The sequence below is a fragment of the Mus pahari genome, chromosome 5, assembly GCF_900095145.1.
Source record: "Mus pahari chromosome 5, PAHARI_EIJ_v1.1, whole genome shotgun sequence".
NCBI classification, from domain to species: Eukaryota; Metazoa; Chordata; class Mammalia; order Rodentia; family Muridae; genus Mus; species Mus pahari.
The window spans coordinates 160,756,518-160,775,057 of record NC_034594.1 but is presented as its reverse complement, the minus strand read 5'-3'; the positions used below and the strand labels follow the sequence as shown (position 1 = coordinate 160,775,057).

At 42.0% G+C, this 18,540-nt stretch overlaps 1 protein-coding gene across 1 annotated transcript in view; it reads right to left on the bottom strand.

Moving 5' to 3' along the window:
- Positions 1-18,540, bottom strand: part of Ush2a (usherin) — a 678,886-nt gene that overhangs the window by 139,344 nt on the left and 521,002 nt on the right. Inside the window, exons 50-51 of the mRNA XM_021198607.1 lie at positions 8,658-8,881; positions 4,321-4,525 (exon numbers count right to left, since the gene is read on the bottom strand). Of these exons, the coding sequence (XP_021054266.1) occupies positions 4,321-4,525; positions 8,658-8,881 (429 nt within the window). The remainder of the gene's footprint in view (positions 1-4,320; positions 4,526-8,657; positions 8,882-18,540) is intronic.

Below are 18,540 nucleotides of genomic sequence, written 5' to 3'. Positions count from 1 at the left end.
CTTCACAGCATCTTATGGAACATTCTCAAAAACTGACCACATACTTGGTCACAAAGCAAGTCTCAACTGATACAAGAAAATTGAAATAATGGACTGTATCATGTCAGATCACCATGAATTAAAGCTGGACTTCAACAACAGAAATTACAGAAAGCCTACAAACTCATGGAAACTGAACAACCCTATTCAATGATCACTGGATCAAGGAAGAAATAAAAAAAGACTTCCTAGGATTCAATTAAAATTAATGCACAACATACCCAAACTTACGGGACACAGTGAAAGCAATTTAAGAGTAAAGTTAATAGCACTTAAGTGCCTTTATAAGGAAGTTAGTGAGATCTCATACTAGCTACTTAACAGCATACCAGAAAGCTCTCAAACAAAATGAAGCAAACACACCCCCAAAGGAGTAGATGGCAGGAAATCATCAAACTCAGGGCTGAATCAATAAACCAGAAATGAAGAGAGCAAAACAAACGGCAATGAAAAGAAGAGTTGGTTCTTTGAGAAAATCAACAAGACAGACGAACCCTTATCCAAGATAAGTGAGAAGCAAAGAAAGAAGATCCAAATTAACAAAGTCAGAAAGGAAAAGGAAACGATGACAATAGACACAGAAGAAACCCAAAGAGTCATTAGGTTACACTTCAAAAACCGGTGCTACACAAAATTGGAAAAGGTGAAATAAATGGAAAATTATCTGGATAGATACCACTTACCAAAGTTAAATCAAGATCAGCTAAACATTTTAAGTATACCAGAAATCCCTAAGGAAATAGAAGCCGTCATTAAATGTCTAACTGAAAAAAGCCCGGGTCAGATGGTTTTAGCATAGAATTTTACCAGACTTTCAAAGAAGACATAATATCAATACTCCTCAAATTATCCCACAAAATAAAAACAGAAGCAACATTGTCAAATTCATTTTATGAGGCCACAGTCATCCTGATACACCAAGATTCAATAAAGATCGAGAATTACACACAAACTCTGTCACTGTAATCCACGATATAAACAAACTGAAGGAAGAAAACCACATGATCTTTTCATCAGATGTCAAAAAAGCCCTTGACAAAAATCCAACACCCCTTCATGATAAAACCCTTGGAGAGATCAGAGATGCAAGAGACATAACTAAACACAGTAAGCAAGCCTATAGCCAAGATCAAATTAAACAGAGAAAAAAAAGCAATTCCACTAAAACTAGGAATAAGACTGTCTTCTCTGTCCATATCTATTTAATATAGCAACTGAAGTTCTTACTGGAGCAATAAGACAACTAAAGGAGATCAAGAGGCTACAAATTGGAATGGAGTCAAAGTATTGCTATTTGCAGATAACATGTTACTATATGTAAGTGACTCCAAAAATTTACCAGGGAACTCCTACAGCTTATTAACCCCTTTAACTAAGTGACTAGGTACAAGATTTTATATATATATATATATATATATATATATATATATATATATATGCCTTCCTATATAGAAATGACAAATGGTGGAGGAAGAAATCAGGTAAACAGTCTTCACAATGTCACAAATAATATAAAGTACCTAGGGGCAACTTTAAGCAAGCATGTGAAAGACCTGCGTAATAACAAGTTCAAGTCTTTGAAGAAGGAAATTAAAAAAAAATATCAGAAGACATAAAAATCTTTCATGCTCATGGGTTTGTAGGAAGGACTAACGCAGTAAAAATGTTAATCCTACCAAAAGCAATCTATAGATTTGATGCAATATACATCATCATCAAAATTCCAACACAATTCTTTACAGACCTTGAAAGAATAATACTCAACTTCATATGAAAAACATGAAACAAAATTGCCCCATGATAGATAAAACAACCTTGTCCAATAAGAGAACTTCTGAAGGTTTTATCATTCCTGATCTGAAGCTGTGCTACAGAGCTGTAGTACAATGTATCTGCATGGCAAGCAGACACATTGATCAATGGAATTCAGTAGAATGGAATCCAAAGACCCAGACATAAAGCCACATACCTATGGACATCTGATTTTTAATAAAGAAGCCAGAAGTATACAATGGGAAAAAAAGAAATCTTCAACACAACCTGATAGAAGAGAAAGTAGGGAACAGCCTTGAGTGCAATGGCAAATGGGAGGGCTTCTTGAAGGGAACAATAGCTCAGGAACCAAGATCAACAATTAACAAATGGAACCTCTTGATACTGAAAAGCTTTTGTAAGGGAAAGGGCATTGTCAATAGGATAAAATGATAGCACACAGAATGGGAAGAGATCTTTACAAACTCCATATCTGACAGTTGATGAATCCAGACAATTAATGAATTCAATGAATGAAGTGATGGGCCTCCTGACATTATCTAATCCCATGGTTGAGCCCTAATGCATACAGTGCACAGTAAATGGACTCATCAGTATACACTCAACAATTTTCATGACCACTTAAAGGAGGATCATAAACTCAAAGTCAGCTCAGGCTATGTAGCAAGTTCAAGCCCAGCCTTGGCAATTTAGTGAAACTCTGTTTCAAACCTAATGCATGAGAGTCAACTGGGGACACAGCTCCTTACTCAGACTGTGTAAGGTACTGGGCTCTGCCATAGCACTGCTACGGATAAGAAAGTTTGTTTCTGATGCTCAATTTATAGCATTTTCTGGAGGGGAAAGCAATCTGGAGTGTAGGTTTTAAAAGCCCTTATTCCACACCAGCAGCACATCTATTTATCTCGGAAGGCTTCTGCAAGTATGCTTGGAGAGCCCTTCGACATCTTGACTTGATTGCAAGTGGCAGATAAAAGCAGGGACCTCTCTGGGATGGAAACCCAGTCATTTAAGAATGAGGTCCACGGGTGTGATATTAAACTGACAGTGGGAGACTGGAAGACTGGCTAGACTGTGGTCTATTTTGAAGCCTTTCCTAATGTTATTTTGTTTAGATTTCATTTATTAAGTAAACTTTGCTTATGAGTCATGTGTTAAATCCTAACATATCATTTATAAGAACATCTCAGGCTAGTGGGAAAGATGGGGTAAGTGTGTACAGCAAGTGGGTGGTCTTTGTAAGCCAGATGCTGCAGGGACAGAAGGGGCTCATGGCTGATCAGGGAAGCCTGGACTGAACAAAGCAGGGTGATGAAAGGCTGCCAAAGGGGAAGCATCACTTGAGAGAGGTGCCCAGTGCTCTGAGGGAAGCCACTTGCCCACTTGAAGCATCGAGATCTCATGCTTCAGTGTGCATTGTGTGGTCTGCTTCCCACAGCAAGCTCCTTTTCCAGGTCTGACCCTCCGTTCCCTCACCTCCTGTGATCACACTAGATGAGTGCCTTGGGAGTGCTGACTACCTAGCACGGCACTGGGAGTAAACACTGGTTGGTTATACTTGACGCCGGCTCCTCCTTCCCTATGTCAGCTTTCTAGTCTGGCATCTCACCCAGAACTTTCCATTCCTGAAATTTGACATGCTCACAGCCTGTGGTTAAGTGAGGCCTGGTACTGGTTCATGTTGATTACAGCATTGCTTTGTCTATTTAACTACAGTGTGTATGAATTATGTAACTTAAACAGATTCTCTGGCTCAATGTGTATCACACATAGCTTTTTGCTCAAAAAAAACAACAACAACAACAAAAACAAAAAACAAAAACCAAGCATATTCTGGAAGGACTTTGGTAAACATTTGAATAATAAAACTGTAGTAAAGAGCAGAGTTAATGTAGAAATAATCTTCAACTCTAGAGAGCTACTGGTCCAGCTCTGCCAGTGCTGAGTGCTAAGTACTCCTACTTAGACTAATCTAGAAGTGCAAAATGGTAGTTAGAAGTTAATATCCCAGTTTCTGTGAAGGTTATTGTTCTGAGGATGACCCACCATCTTGGGGACAGTCCCTCTCAGAAGTGATCTCCTTCCTCAAAGCAATGCTCTTGGCTCTCACGAGCAGCCTACAGGTTTCTCTGCTCTTCCTGCCTCCAAGCGAGGCAGCATCCATTCACTGCTCTCACTGAAAGTTGCCGTATAACTTTGAGAATGGAAATTAATTTATCAATAAATGGAATATTCCAGAAAGGCACAAATAGCTTATTTATTTCTTGTGCTTTGTTCTGTTTTTTATTTAATTTAAAATAGCGTTTATCCTTGCTTGACTTAAAATTTTAAATAACTGACTTTGATAGCATCCAGATTTTTGTCACTGGTTATTGTGCAACAAGTTGGCCTAAAAGTATGATGGACTGATTGATTGACATGTAGGTGACTGTCAGACAGAAATGGAGTTTGCACCAGCAGTGGTCTCTCGCTAGGCCTACAGCATGGGCAGTGGGTGGCATCCCTTACCTATGAAAGAGTGTGTATTTATATCTCCAGAATGAACTATTTCTTCTGCTGCAGAACACAATCCTTCTGCTGCTTTCTTCCCTGTGGGATTGAGAGGCCCTCTCGTCACCGTGCAGATATGGGTGGTGGCGTTGAAGTCACACTGCCCACAGTGTGCTGTGGCTTTCATGGTTGCTGGGCAGACAGTCGCACATACTCTGGTTTCCTGTTCGGAAAGGGATAGGAGGGTTTGTGAACTTCCTTTAGCTATATAGAATGCATTTTTGTATCACTTAGATGAAATATTTTACCCGTGTGATAAACAGTTTAAAACACATGGAAGAAGCAGAGACTCAGGAAGGATTACAGTTTTAGTTTTGTGTCTTTCTACTTCTAGGAACTTGAACATCATATACTATCAAAGTGTCTTCTTCATGAGTGCATGAACTGGAAACTAAATTCACCAGGAAGTCTTGGTCTGTGAATCAAATGACATGACACTTGAAATGGCCGGGGGGGGGGGGAAGGATGGGATTCTGAGAATCTGCACTTCTGTGCTGTAAGAAAGGTTGACACTGGGCCTGGCAAGACGGTTTAGTGCCCTGATGCCAAGTTAGAGATCTGAGTTCAAACCCTCGGTCCGATGTAGAAGAAGAGAACCAACTCCACAAAGCTGTCCTCTGACTTCTCCATGGCACAAAGGTGTCCCGGACCCCAAGACACAAATAAATAAATGTAGCAAAAGTTTAAAAAGCCATGTCAGACCCTCAATGCGTAGTTTTTGAACAGCTAAGTATTATATATTGTCAGAATTATTTACGGTTGTTAATCTTTTTTCTGAGGAATCCCTAGGTTCTTTATACTTCCCGATGAATGTCCTAATCTGGGGAAATTAAGTGCTTAATCACTTTAAATTATAGGAGCCATAGAGAGGGCAATAGTCATACAACACGGATCCACATTGCGTTCTTGTATATAAGCAATAAATGGGTCTTAAACAGCTTTCATATTAAAATTTGATTTCTCTTCTCTATTTCATGAAAGGGTAAATTATTCTCTCCAAGTTCATCAAAATAACATTTCTTCAGAAAAACATGGCAGCAATTCCATTAAAAAGGGGGAAAGTAGGGCCGGGCATGGTGGCACACACCTTTAATCCCAGCACTTGGGAGGCAGAGGCAGGTGGATTTCTGAGTTCGAGGCTAGCCTAGTCTACAGAGTGAGTTCCAGGACAGCCAGGGCTACACAGAGAAACCCTGTCTCAAAAAACAAACAAACAAACAAACAAACAAAACAAAAAGGGGGGGAGTAAGTATGCATTTATCGTCCTCTCCGTTTAAAGCCCATCCAAAGGACAGCAAATGAGCAGATTACACATAGGAAATAAAACAAGGAAGTCTAAGGATACAGGCGTGGAGTAACACACAGGGCATTGCAACTATCTGCCAAAGTTCGAAGGCCGCTGTCTGGAGTAGAGGAGGAGCCGTGCTGGTCAGAGACACTTCTTCCTTCATCTCCCAGGACTAGCTATGAAAACACCATTTCCCAGGCCCATGTGTATTAGCAGAGGGCTTCTAATTTGATTACATATATATGGCAGTGGGAACAGTATCCAAGGACAACCCAGCCATTCCCTTCCCAGTGTGATGTTTGTGAGGTGCTAGGAGGTGACACTGCTTTCTAAGGTGCTGCTTGGAAAAGTGATGCCTGATTAATACTGGATGTGCTATGAACATTTCTAAACAACCAACCAACCAAACCAAACCAACCAAATCAACCAACCAAACCAAACCAACCAAACCAACCAAACCAAACCAACCAAACCAAACCAACCAAACCAACCAAACCAAACCAACCAAACCAACCAAACCAACCAAACCAACCAACCAAACCAACCAAACCAACCAACCAAAACAACCAAACCTAACCAAATCAAAGAAAAATCCAGATGCTGAAAGGACAGATGTGAAGCATTTTTCCACATCCCTACTCACAGAAACGTAAAAGCAAAAAGACACTGGTGTTTTTGTGAAGTAACACATATACTGAATTGTTTGCTGATCACTTTCTAATGTATACACATAGGTCATGCTATATATACTACACACACATACACACACACACAATTAACATGTAAGCAAAGCTGAAAAATCATAATCTTTGGAGTCATCACCTATATGAACTTTTTTACTCCAGTATAGTCTAAGCAACAAAACTCTAAAATGTGTGCTTGGCTTAGTAGTTAGGCAGGATTGATAGGTAACAGGGGAGCATGTGTCTGGTAGAGGTCTCTGGTATGACATGAAAAATTAGAAAACTTGCCCTTAATGGCTCCAGGGGTGGGGGGCTCCCTGGGTGGGGGTTCCAGGGGTGGGTCCTAAGACAGGGTGTCAGCACTGTGTGTGTGTGTGTGTGTATGTNTGTGTGTGTATGTATGTGTGTGTGTATGTCTGTGTGTGCATGTGTGTATGTCTCTGTGTGTATGTGTGTGTATATGTATGTGTATGTGTGTGTGTATGTGTGTGTTTATGTGTGTATGTGTGTGTGTATATGTGTGTGTATGTGTGTGTGTGCGTGTGTGTGTGTGTGGTGTGTGTGTGTGTATGTGCTGCTACTGGCTGCAGATGGCAGTGGATGCCAGAATGAGACAAGCTGAAGAAGCGCCAGTGAGACGGAGAGGAGCTGAGAGGGCACACTGGAAGGACAGAGTCAGGACCCAAATTTAAAATAGTGAAAGGGAAAGGGGAAGATAAAACTGCATAGCAGTGAGCAGGAGCTCTCCTGTGGCTTCTTGGTCTCTGCACAGCAGGCAGCTAGGCAAACCGACTCCCAACCTGGCCTAGAGGCCTAGGATACATAGATGTTTCCATTCTCAATCACCCCGCCCGACTCCCTGGCAAACAAGCTCACTGCCGTGCTTCCCTTCCCACGGATAGACAGGCCATGAATGACCATGCGCAGCAAGTCCTCAGACAGCCCCTGATGAAGGAAGGGATTACAAACATTAAAGATGAATGGGCTTCCGGCAAGCGGAAGTAGAGCAAAGAGAAGAAGGGCCAAGGCTGTGCTAAATAAGCAAACGATACCATTTAAAAATAAAGCAAACCAACCAAACGTGACCAATACCATCAAAATCATACACATAGTCTCCCCAACCCCAAAGAGCCCCTTAAGATAAAATGGTTCTTATTTTAAAAAAATTAATAGAAATGTCAAAACAAAAATTGAAAGCAACACCTCATTGAGGTAAATAAGGAATTTACCAGCGGATGGGAAGAGCTAGAAGAAAGTGCTGACAGATTAAAGGGGACTAGGGCCAACTGAGAGGTGGAAACTAAGACAGAAGTAAGAGCAAATTATCAAACCTATGGTGAAAGCACATCCCCGAGGGAAGTGGTGACCCCAGGGGAAAATGGTACCTTCCCCTTCAACATTTGAAAGCTGCAGATGCAGCCTACTGATGGAGTAAATGCTTGTCTGTCATGTGCAAGGCTGTGTGCTCCATCTCGAAGGCTTTGGAGACCACCAGACTTACTGGGAATCATCGTAAGCCCACAGAGAGGCTTGTCTTCATGAAGTTAGATAAGGAGAACAGGTCTTACATGAGGAAACAGAGATGAGGGCTGCAACTCAGCTCACTCTCTGCCATCCCATAGAATAGTGCTGCCCACCCCCCCACACACTGCCTGCCTATCCCATAGAACAGTGCTGCCCATCCACCCCCACACATACTGTCTGCCCATCCCATAGAATAGTGCTGCCCACCCACATACACACTCTCTGCCCATCCCATAGAATAGTGCTGCCCACCCCCCACTGCCTGCCTATCCCATAGAACAGTGCTACCTACCCACCCCCACACATACTGTCTGCCCATCCCATAGAACAGTGCTGGCCCCCCACACCCCGAAATGAGTATTACATCTTCAGTCATTTCCTCTGGAAAACACACCCATAGACACTCAGAGGTGTGAGTCTCAGGAATTCTAATTCACAGGGGGTTGACAGTTGAGATGAAGCATCACAGTTGGCAGTCACAGCACCCAGGGCTATAAATGGCGCTTGTAGGGGCTAGGGAGGACAGTGCATGGTCTGGGAGCACACACCTCCAGCCCTCCACTCATCTGTAGTGCTGGGTAGAGCTTCCCAGAGAACAGCTAATCATTAGGAATTCCTTTAGAATTCATTGCGCTAGCATCAATCATGACAAACTCATTCTGTATTAATATGGATAGAATGCAAAAATGAATAATGCACACAGGAGTTTTTATATTCCTATTTTAGAAAAATAGTTATGAACAATGTGTTTCTCTTTCCATCGCCAGAGCAGCACCTCCGAGCGGCTTTCTATCAATTACCTTCATCGCCATTCCAGCTGAAATCTCATCAGAACAAACATATTTCAAAGGATTATATCCAACTCCATCACAGCATCGCTGGCTCTCTGGAATAAGTTCAGTGCCGCAGCATTTCACTGGCACAGGGTCATCCTTTCTAACGTGTGCTTTAGACTCTCCACTGGAAGCTGAACAGCATATGGTATCTGACATATTCACATAATCCTGCCCACAACACAGCATTCCTGCAACAATAAAATGTTATATATGAATATCAAATAAAAAGAGGGAAGAAAACTGAGGCAGCCGTAAAGCTTGGTATAAAAACGTCAGACTTGGGCAGTTTCAGTGAAGGAGCCACTGTAAAGGTAACATTTCCCCACCAAGGTGATTTAGATGTGCGATGAGGGTCCTTCTTACCAAGAGCACCAGGCACTCCTTAGGAAATGAACACACTAGAGGAACTGTTCGGAAATCACTCGGCTGGGCCAGACTCTGCCCACACTCCATTGAAAAAAAAAAGATCAGATTTCTGTCAAAACTGCCTGTCCCCTTTGTGATGATAACATCATGTTGCACAAGTAGGTTAGCTGGAGTAAAAGGTCCTAGAGAGAAAGGTCTAGAAGTTCACAAGGGAGATGGGAAATGTAGTGACATCCCAGGTGAGTGGTTCTTGGTAAGGGCTGTGTAAGCTCCTGCCTGTCTTTGTCTGGGGTGTAGCATTTGCCTCTTGTGCTCCTGTGAAGTCTGAAACAGCCATAACCTTCCTTTCTCCCGGAATTAGACTGGGTACATACACCCAGGTCATGGATACGGCTCAGTTGGCAGAGGGCTGGCCAGTGTTTGCTCTCCAGTCTGTACCGAGGACAGCAGATGGTGGTACACTCCTATGATGCCAGCACTAGGGAGGTAGAGGCAGAAAGATCAGAAGTGCAAAGTTGTTTTCAGTGACACAGTAAGTGTATGGCCATCTTGAGATACTGGGGTACATGAGACCATGTCTGACAAGACAACAACTATTCAAACAGCTGTACCTCTAATAGAGCACACGAGTAAAGAAGATAGTGAGTGACCACACTGTGTGACCACACTGGTCAAGGTGTGAAGGTTAAGAGGCCACGGAATGCTCAGCCCCATGTTCCCCATGTTCTCCTTCCAGGGCTCAGGGACCACTGTGGAATGAGGGCTAGAGAGATTGTAAGAGGATGTGGACGCCTACAAGGAAACAGCAGGGCAGTGAGCCACAGTGGTTACTGTTTTGACGTCATGCACCATCTCTGTGCAAGCCCAAGTCACCCCAAATCCCAGGATTGAGGAGGAGTTGTCAGGAAGTCTCTCCGCTGCTGAGGATAGAACAGAATTTGTTAGTGCTGGGTGTTGGGGGGGGGGTGGGTCAGCTTTGTTCTAAGGGTGTGACCCCTGGTGAGATGACTCTTCTCCAGTGGAAAGCCAGGCATCCAAGAATACATTTGGGGGAATGGATTGGCCTTGATGGATTTAAGAAGACAAAAAAGAACACACAATTGGGTGGGTAGGGAGAGCTGGAAGAATTTGGGGGAGGGGGTTGAACATGATCAGAACCCATTGTATAAAATTCTTAGCCCACTAAAGCATACCACACACACACACACACACACACACACACACACACACACACACACACACACATTCACCCCTCATACTACAGCATACACACAAAACCATACATCCTACACACCACACCACATATACCACACATACCATCCCCCTACACCATACATTCCACACTACACACACCACACATAATGCACACATACAACAAATAGCATACCACACACACCCTCACCCTCATACTACAGCACACATACAAGATCATACATCATACATATCACACCACACATACCACACGTACCATCTCCCTGCACAACACATACCATACCACAGCACACATACACTATACACACCACACATACCACAATGTGTACACATGCACACACACACACACACACACACACACATACCACACTCCATAATCTCCTCTCATACACTGCACATTGCACCATACCACACACAGACACACACATGCACAGACACACAGACACATACATACTACACACATCATACCATACACACACACTATACACCACAACCATCCTACCACCACACACCCACATGTACAACACACACGTATCATACATAGATGCACAAACACACTCACTAAACATTATCATACACACACACTACACATACCACACCATACACATACACACACACACATACACACCCCACATACCAGCCTCCTACCTCCCACCACACACACACACACACACACACACACACACACACACCTCAAACACACACCTCAAACAAACTAGTCAGACCTGTTCGTGGTCCCAGAAAAGCAACAGCATGGCAGCCAGCCACTGTTTTTCTGATTCTCTTTCAGCTCTGTCAGCTGGCATGGTTGTCAGGCTGGGGAAAGAGGCCTTACAGGGAGAATCACTGACTCTCGGACCTGAAGGGAGACAGACATACACCTGAAGGACCAACAGACTTCTCTCCTACTGACCGAATACCTATCACATATTGCCATGGAAGAAACCTTGCATACATTTAGACATAAAGACACCAGTTAAATAAACAGCACTCTGGGGTTGGATCATACAGGAAGTGCGGTGCCTAGATGGCATGTCACCACGCTGTCTTATTAGCATCTGCATCTGGTTGTGCCGCAGCCTGATGAATGATTCATTTTAATTAGAGTTCTGTTTGTTTATTATTAGTCCCGACTGATATCGCAAGGAACTTCAAATTCCAAGTGTTCTGGGTCCTGAATTGTTTAATCTGGTCCTGTACAAACACCCATATTAGGAACAACATTCCTGATAACAGACCAAAGACTTTTTGAAGCCTTTTTTTTTTTTTTTTTTTTTTTTTAGATCACCGAGAAGATCTCAGTGTGGTGAGCCCCTCAAAGGAAGATGTGTTCAGTCAGGGCTCTGAAGGACCATCAATCAATCACACTGCTGTTTATACTTTACAAAATTTAGATATTTAAAAATTGCTTATATGACTAATAATAGAGACTGGTCATTATAGAGTTTTGATGTATCATGCTGACCTAAATGTGACATGACAACTCTTCAAAGTAATTGAAAGTAAACTATGATATTAATAATTTTTATTAACCTTCCCGGGTCATGTTCTTGATAATAAAATATGCACAGCAGGGTTCTCATTGTAGACTGAGTCTTAATTATGTGGGTAAAGACAGGTTTATTCATACAAAATGCCTACTTATAGATGTGTGTTCTCGACACACGAAAATGAAACTGGACTCCACGGGCTTGGGTTCTGTATTGTCCACACACAGACATTATTTTTCTGATGCCTTTGGATCAGACGTTTAAACACAACCTTGGATCCTTGACTGTCATTTTTTTCTCTAGTAATTTTCTTAAAACTATTCGTGTTTCCATTTTAAGGAGCAATCAAAATCTGAAAACTGGCCTTTTAGGGGGGAGAATAATTCTCCCCTCTACTCTCACATTACTGCATGGCTTCACCGTGCTTTAAGTATGAAATCAAAATGCAGACATTGACCTAATTTGAAACTCCTAATCAGTCATCTGATCGCTCTGAGGGACTTTTGACAGGTCAACTAAAATTTTGATAATGAACTGTTTTTATATGAAGGGAAGAAGAGAGAGAGAGAGAGAGAGAGAGAGAGAGAGAGAGAGAGAGAGAGAGAGAGAGAGAGAAAGGGGTGCTTTCTTTGTCAAAGGGCTTCATCTTGGCTTTTCTGAATTTTCAGGCAAGATTTCACTCACATAACAAGAAGTGACTCCCTTTCTAGTTTCCTTGGTAAACCATTACTTCTTTAATTATTATCAACCTTGTTCCAGTGTGATAAATTGCTAATTACTTAATACTCTAATCAGCGTTCATTCTTTGCACAGATAAACCATGACAGTGCCATTAATTTAAATAGTAATTTCACTTAATGGCCAGAACGGCACACCAGATTTTTATGCAGCATTTTCTGAAGACTGCATCCATCACTGTGATATTCTGACATAAAGATGTCTGACGTGCACTAACTCACTTAGGGAGAGCAGATGTTGCAGAGCGGGGCCTGGTAGTAATACCCATGGTGCATCACTTCAGCATGAATGAGCTGCAAATACAGAGACAGGCCAGCTTCTGAAAGGCATGGCAACAACCTTTGACCCTTGCCTAATTTATCACACACAGCACTTGACTTTTGAACTCTGACACACAGAAGTCACAATCTTAAATATGCCCAAAGAAAAACAAAATAGGCCATGCATTATTGATGGCTTGGTCTGTTCTTCTAAAGGCTCCCCATCACATTTGTATGAGCGTGGAGAGTGTCTTTGAACAAGACTTAGAAATTATCAATATGTTCAAGAGTAGATGTTTATATTTCAGGATTGCATAGTCTTTCAGAACGTGTAGACAGTCGATGGGTGGCTTCTATTCTCTTGTAGACAATGGAGAAAAAACTAGACGCAGCTTGGAATTACATTACCAAGTATGGCACCAGCATTTGCTTAATGCCCAAAACTAGTGAAGAAATATTTATCAACACACCTGATGCTTTAATAAATAGTTTAAGTCTATAAAATGTGCTATACACTCCCTAAAGACAACTAAGAAAGAGACACCATTCTTCCAAGAAAATAACAGTAAAGTGTGAAAAACAGTCCTGGGTCGGAAAACTCATATTAAACTCTGGCTTCAGTTTACATTTGGCATGTTTTAGCACAAGGAGTTCTGCATTTCAGGAAAATAAGATAGAAGAAACAGATTATAATTAGTGTGTTCAGAGAAAACTTAGAAAATTGGGGGAGAGTACTAAAAAATAAAAAAAGATTAAAAAAAATTAAAAAAGGGCATTCTTGCTTGTGATAACCAGTAGATGGCGCTATGGTCACCACAAAACTGAGTTAACAATTATGCCTGCTCCCCAAACCACTGCCATACATTTTAGTGCATATATATATATATATATATATATATATATATATATATATATATGATATTATGGAGACATTTTTGGGAGCATCTCTTCCAGAGATAGCTCTCCTATCTTCAACCCTGGACTTCTGTACTACCCCTCTCCTTTTGTGCAAAACTTATCAATTCCATCTTAAAAGAAAATACTCATTTTTCTGGTAGACCCCATTAATTTTTCTCAAGGCAGAGTCTAGGGCATGTAAACCCAGAATTCTGCTATGAAATAATTTCAGAAGCATTTGCTATCAAAGACTGCATGGACCTGATTTATAATATAAATGAGGGAACATAATCTAAAGTCAGGGAATGATCTTGTTCATGGCTAACAGAAAATCTCTGTTCTCTCTGAATGATGGAGAAGGTTTTAATTTTGTCTTTTAATGTTAAGGGATACATCAAGTCCAAGCTAAGATTAACAGCATACACGATAAAACCATATACGCAAAACACTAAGGGAAAATGTGTAATAAAGAGATTTAAAATATATTCGGGGAAAATGGTTAGGAATACATATCCGAGGGAATGACTTTCATCCCAAGACACCTGTATACTGCTTCCACACTGCTCATCCGCCCAGAGAGAGCACTAAAAACCATAAACGCTACCCCAGCACTTCCGTTCCTACAGCATCTGTTAATTCACTCCATTTATAAAATACATATTGACAAAGACAACTGAACTGGGACCAGGGAGATTTGATTTGGTGTGAGAAAGTCAATTCAATGTGATTTTGTTAAAGGGCTCCTGCAGGCAAATAAAAGAGTTTAAGTCATAAAGTACATAAAGGGATGTTTTACGAGCCAGGCCGGTGTCCTGGCAGGCTCACAATGCCAGGCGGTGAGAGAGGCCAGGTTTTGGAACCCTGTTGTAGGATCCAAGCCTTGTCCGGCAGGTGTGGTGAGTGGCTGAGGTGGACAGAAACAGATCCTTGAGCAGCTGTAACCATGGGGCGAGACCAGGAGGAGAGAGAACAGAGGAGCAGAGACAGCTGAGAACCTGTCTGTTTTCAGTGTGTCCGAAGGGAAGGTCACAGTAATAAAAAGATTTTTCTCCTTCATCTTACAAGTCCCGAGCCTCTGCCTTCTCCACCGTGACTACCAGGGTTAGGTGTCCAGAGAGCACCCCAGAACCATGTCAGTCTTGCTTGGTAGGAGTTGAGGAACATTACAATTTGAGAAAGGCTTCAGTGGTTGCTGGCAAGAGGACTCAGTGGTCAAGAGAGGGCTCGGCAGTTAAGGTACTGACTGCTCTTGCAGAGGACTCAAGTTCAGTTCTCAGCACCTTTGCCAGGTGGTTCACAACTACCTGTGACTATAGCTCTATGGGACCTAACGCCCTCTTATGGCCTCCAGAGGCACCTGCAAGCATGTGTGTATACCCCTCACATACATGCATAGAATTAAAAACAATACAAATGATTTCTTTTGAAAAAGAGACATCTGACTCGTTTTCTGTCATTGTCATATGGAAGGAAAAGAGGGTGATTCTGAAACTTGGCCCGTGGGTAGACATCAAGGGCATAAAGAAGGCAGGCAATTTGCACGAGTGTCTGTGTGGGTGTGTACGTGTGCATACACATGCATGTGTGAGTGGGTTTTGATGCACTTTAACTGAAGATGAGAGTTCATAACTTGGAAAGAATTCTCTAGAAGGTGACCTTTACCCTGTTTTCCTTTCCAGTGTTTTGGCTCTGTCTTCTCTTTCTGTCTCTGATTTTTTTTTCTCTGCCACCCAAATGCAACTAGCCTTTTAAAAATCAGAATTAAGACAATTACATTCACTCTTCTGGGAGCACTCACTAAATCCTGGGCTGGCTCAAACCTGTCTCCCTCTGTTTCCCTGTATAGATGATATACTACTCAGAAGCCAAAGTGTGGGCTCTTACATGGGTATCAATTCCCCACCAGGTCAAGCTGTCTCACTAGAGACCTGACATAGTGTTCAGGATTCTGACACAATGGTGTAACCCAGACTTAGCTTTCTTCATCTGCTTAATGCAATGATCTCTCAGTTTAAAAAAAATGTGTGTGCATTAGACTGTTGGAGAAAGGGGGTGTGGGCGGGGGCTGGCAAGGAGAATGGCCAAAGCCCATTGCATGCATGGATGAGAAAGACATAATGAAACTCATTAGCTTTCACAATTAAGACACATTAGCAAAAACTGAAAAGAAGAGGCCAAGAAAGGGAGCATCCCATAGGCTCACGGATGCTGCTGCTCCCAGATGATGTAGAAATTGGGGAGGGGATGCAATTCTAACCATTTTTACATCCAAAAGAGTGCTTTCTTGAAGATGGACTCAATACACTCTTGTTTGTTCAATGAAAGGGTATGGCAGTTGACTAATGAAGAAAAAGAAACAAAAACCCCAAAACCTACCTGCCTGATTAGTGACATATGCTTACAAAGCCAGCACTTGGAAGGCTGAGGCAGGAGGATCAAGAATCCAAGGTCATCCTGGGCTACAGGATGAGATCCTGTCTTGAATGAAACAAACCAAATCAAAGCAAAACAACCTTTGCGCACGTGGGTTAAAGAGGCAGATGTGTTCGATCCTAGAATCAAATCCATTAAAAAAATAACAATAAACTCATATACAGATGCATTTCTGGGGCATAAATATATTTTCCAATACCCCAAACCAAATTTGTGAGAAGAATAATGTTTTCTTAATTTTTTTTTTTTTTTGTAGGCCAGTTTAAGGTCTAGTGTCACAGACAGAAGCTAAATTCTCCCCTCAGCTTCTCTGCTGCAGTAACGCATGCCACATGGGACCTGGGAAATGCCACTAGACACCCAAGGTGAGATGAGAGTGGGGTGGATTAGATGGCCCAGTGGGCAAAGGTTCTTGTGTCCAAGGCTGATGACCTGACCTTGTTGCCTGGGGCCTTCATGGCGTAAGAAGGGAACTGACTCCTGCAGGCTGCTCTGATCTCCACACTTTGAGCCACACCGTGCATCCCCATGGTCCTCACACACAGATAAACAAACATATACACGTAATAAAAACCTTAATGCGTACATTGACTTAGTATCATTATGAAAATGGTTTCATTCTCACAGGTGACCTGCAGGGCTTTGGTTAGTCCCATAAAATGCTGCCAAGGCTGGATCACACATGGATGCTACAATTTAGGGAGAGCCAGGATATAAAAATTCAAAAACTACTAAATGAAGTTCAATGAAGAAAATATTTAAAGGAAAAAAAATATTAGATAAATGTGGAGAAAATGACAAAAAAAAAAAAGGGCACGAGGAGAGATGCCTTAGCAGGTAAAGTGTTTGCTTTGTAAGTCCAAGACTAGATAGAGTTTGACCCCCAGAAGCCATGTCAAAAGCTGGGCATGGTGGCACACGCTTGAGGGATGTAACCGAAACAGGAGCTACATTGTTATACATTGTACTAAGTCTCCACACAAGAGTAAATTTGTTTCCTAAGCCTAAAGTATCCTGCAAACTGTGTCTCTCAGCCTCTGCTGAACCTGTAACTCCATGATGTGTACCCATCTCTTTGTCTTGCTAAAGTGAACACCTGTGATGACCCCCCTTCCACAGGATGTATTCTTGTATCTACCCCACTGGCAGCCTTGAGCCCAGAGTTTCCTACTCTTCTGTCCTGGTGCTAACAGCTGGCCATCTCAACAGCTCTTTTCTAGCAGTCCTAATCCTTCTGCATAGAAAAGCCAGTGAGGGGCTGCTCTCTGACACCCCAACTTAGGGGAGGCAGTCATCTGGCCAGTCCCCTGTGCATTTATAAACACAGCTTGTTCTAATCAGACAAAGAAATACTCCCCACATCTCCAGGTCTATCAGTAGTCCTGGCACGGAAGAGTAAGGACTTAGCCTATATATAAAGTTCCAGGCCAGTAAGCAATCCTGTTCAGGAAAGAAGGTGGATGGACTACATCTGAGGAATGGTTTCCACAATTATCTTCTGACCTCAACACATATGTATTTGTGTATATCTACCCCCTACACACGGGGACATGCATACACATACAAAACATGAAAATATGTATTTAATTAAAATATTTCTGACATCAAGTGGTGAATTGAAGTGAATTTCGGACCATTCCCAAAGTAGTAATACTTTGCAATGAAACTCTGTATTGGGACTTGAATCAATGTATCTAAAATATAATAACCTGATAATGTTAAGACTTGCTGATTTGCAGATGGGCTGGTGACATTGAGGATAACAGGAGTCAAGTCCAGAGAATTACAGTTTACACCACAGGGGTTCTCGACCTTTCTGACGCTAGGACCCTTTAATACAGTCCCTCGTGTTGTGATGGCCACCAACCTTAAAATTATTTTTATTGCTACTTCATAACTGTAATTTTGCTGCTGTTATGAATTGTAATGTCAATATATGATATGTAGAATATCTGATATGTGACCCCTATAAAAGAGTTGTTTGACCCCCCCAAAGGGGTCATGACCCACAAACTTGAGAACTGGTGGCTTAGATAGACACTAGCCACTGAGTACAGTTAATACAGTCAGCTCCACAGACAAGGAGAGTCACCACAGAGCACTCTCAGAGAAAAAAATCTGAAGTACTCTGATCCGAAGGAGATCCTTGGTAGAGATGTCCCCAAATCTGATGGTTATCCTACCTGTTTATGACGCATAATAATGAGCCAGGATACTTAAGACCTCATTTCAAAACTTCATCCAATTTAAAAAAGAAATTGTGATATTGTGATCAACCATGTGAGAGGGAAAAACTGAACTGCAATAAAAATCTGCTAAAGTGCCAGGGTCAGCTGGACAGGCAGTGAATGGCATATGCAAATCACAGAGAAGGATGCCAGGAATTATGGGACACAGATATTTTAAAACTGTGCTAGATACTGGAGAGATGATTCTGTGGGTATGAGCGCT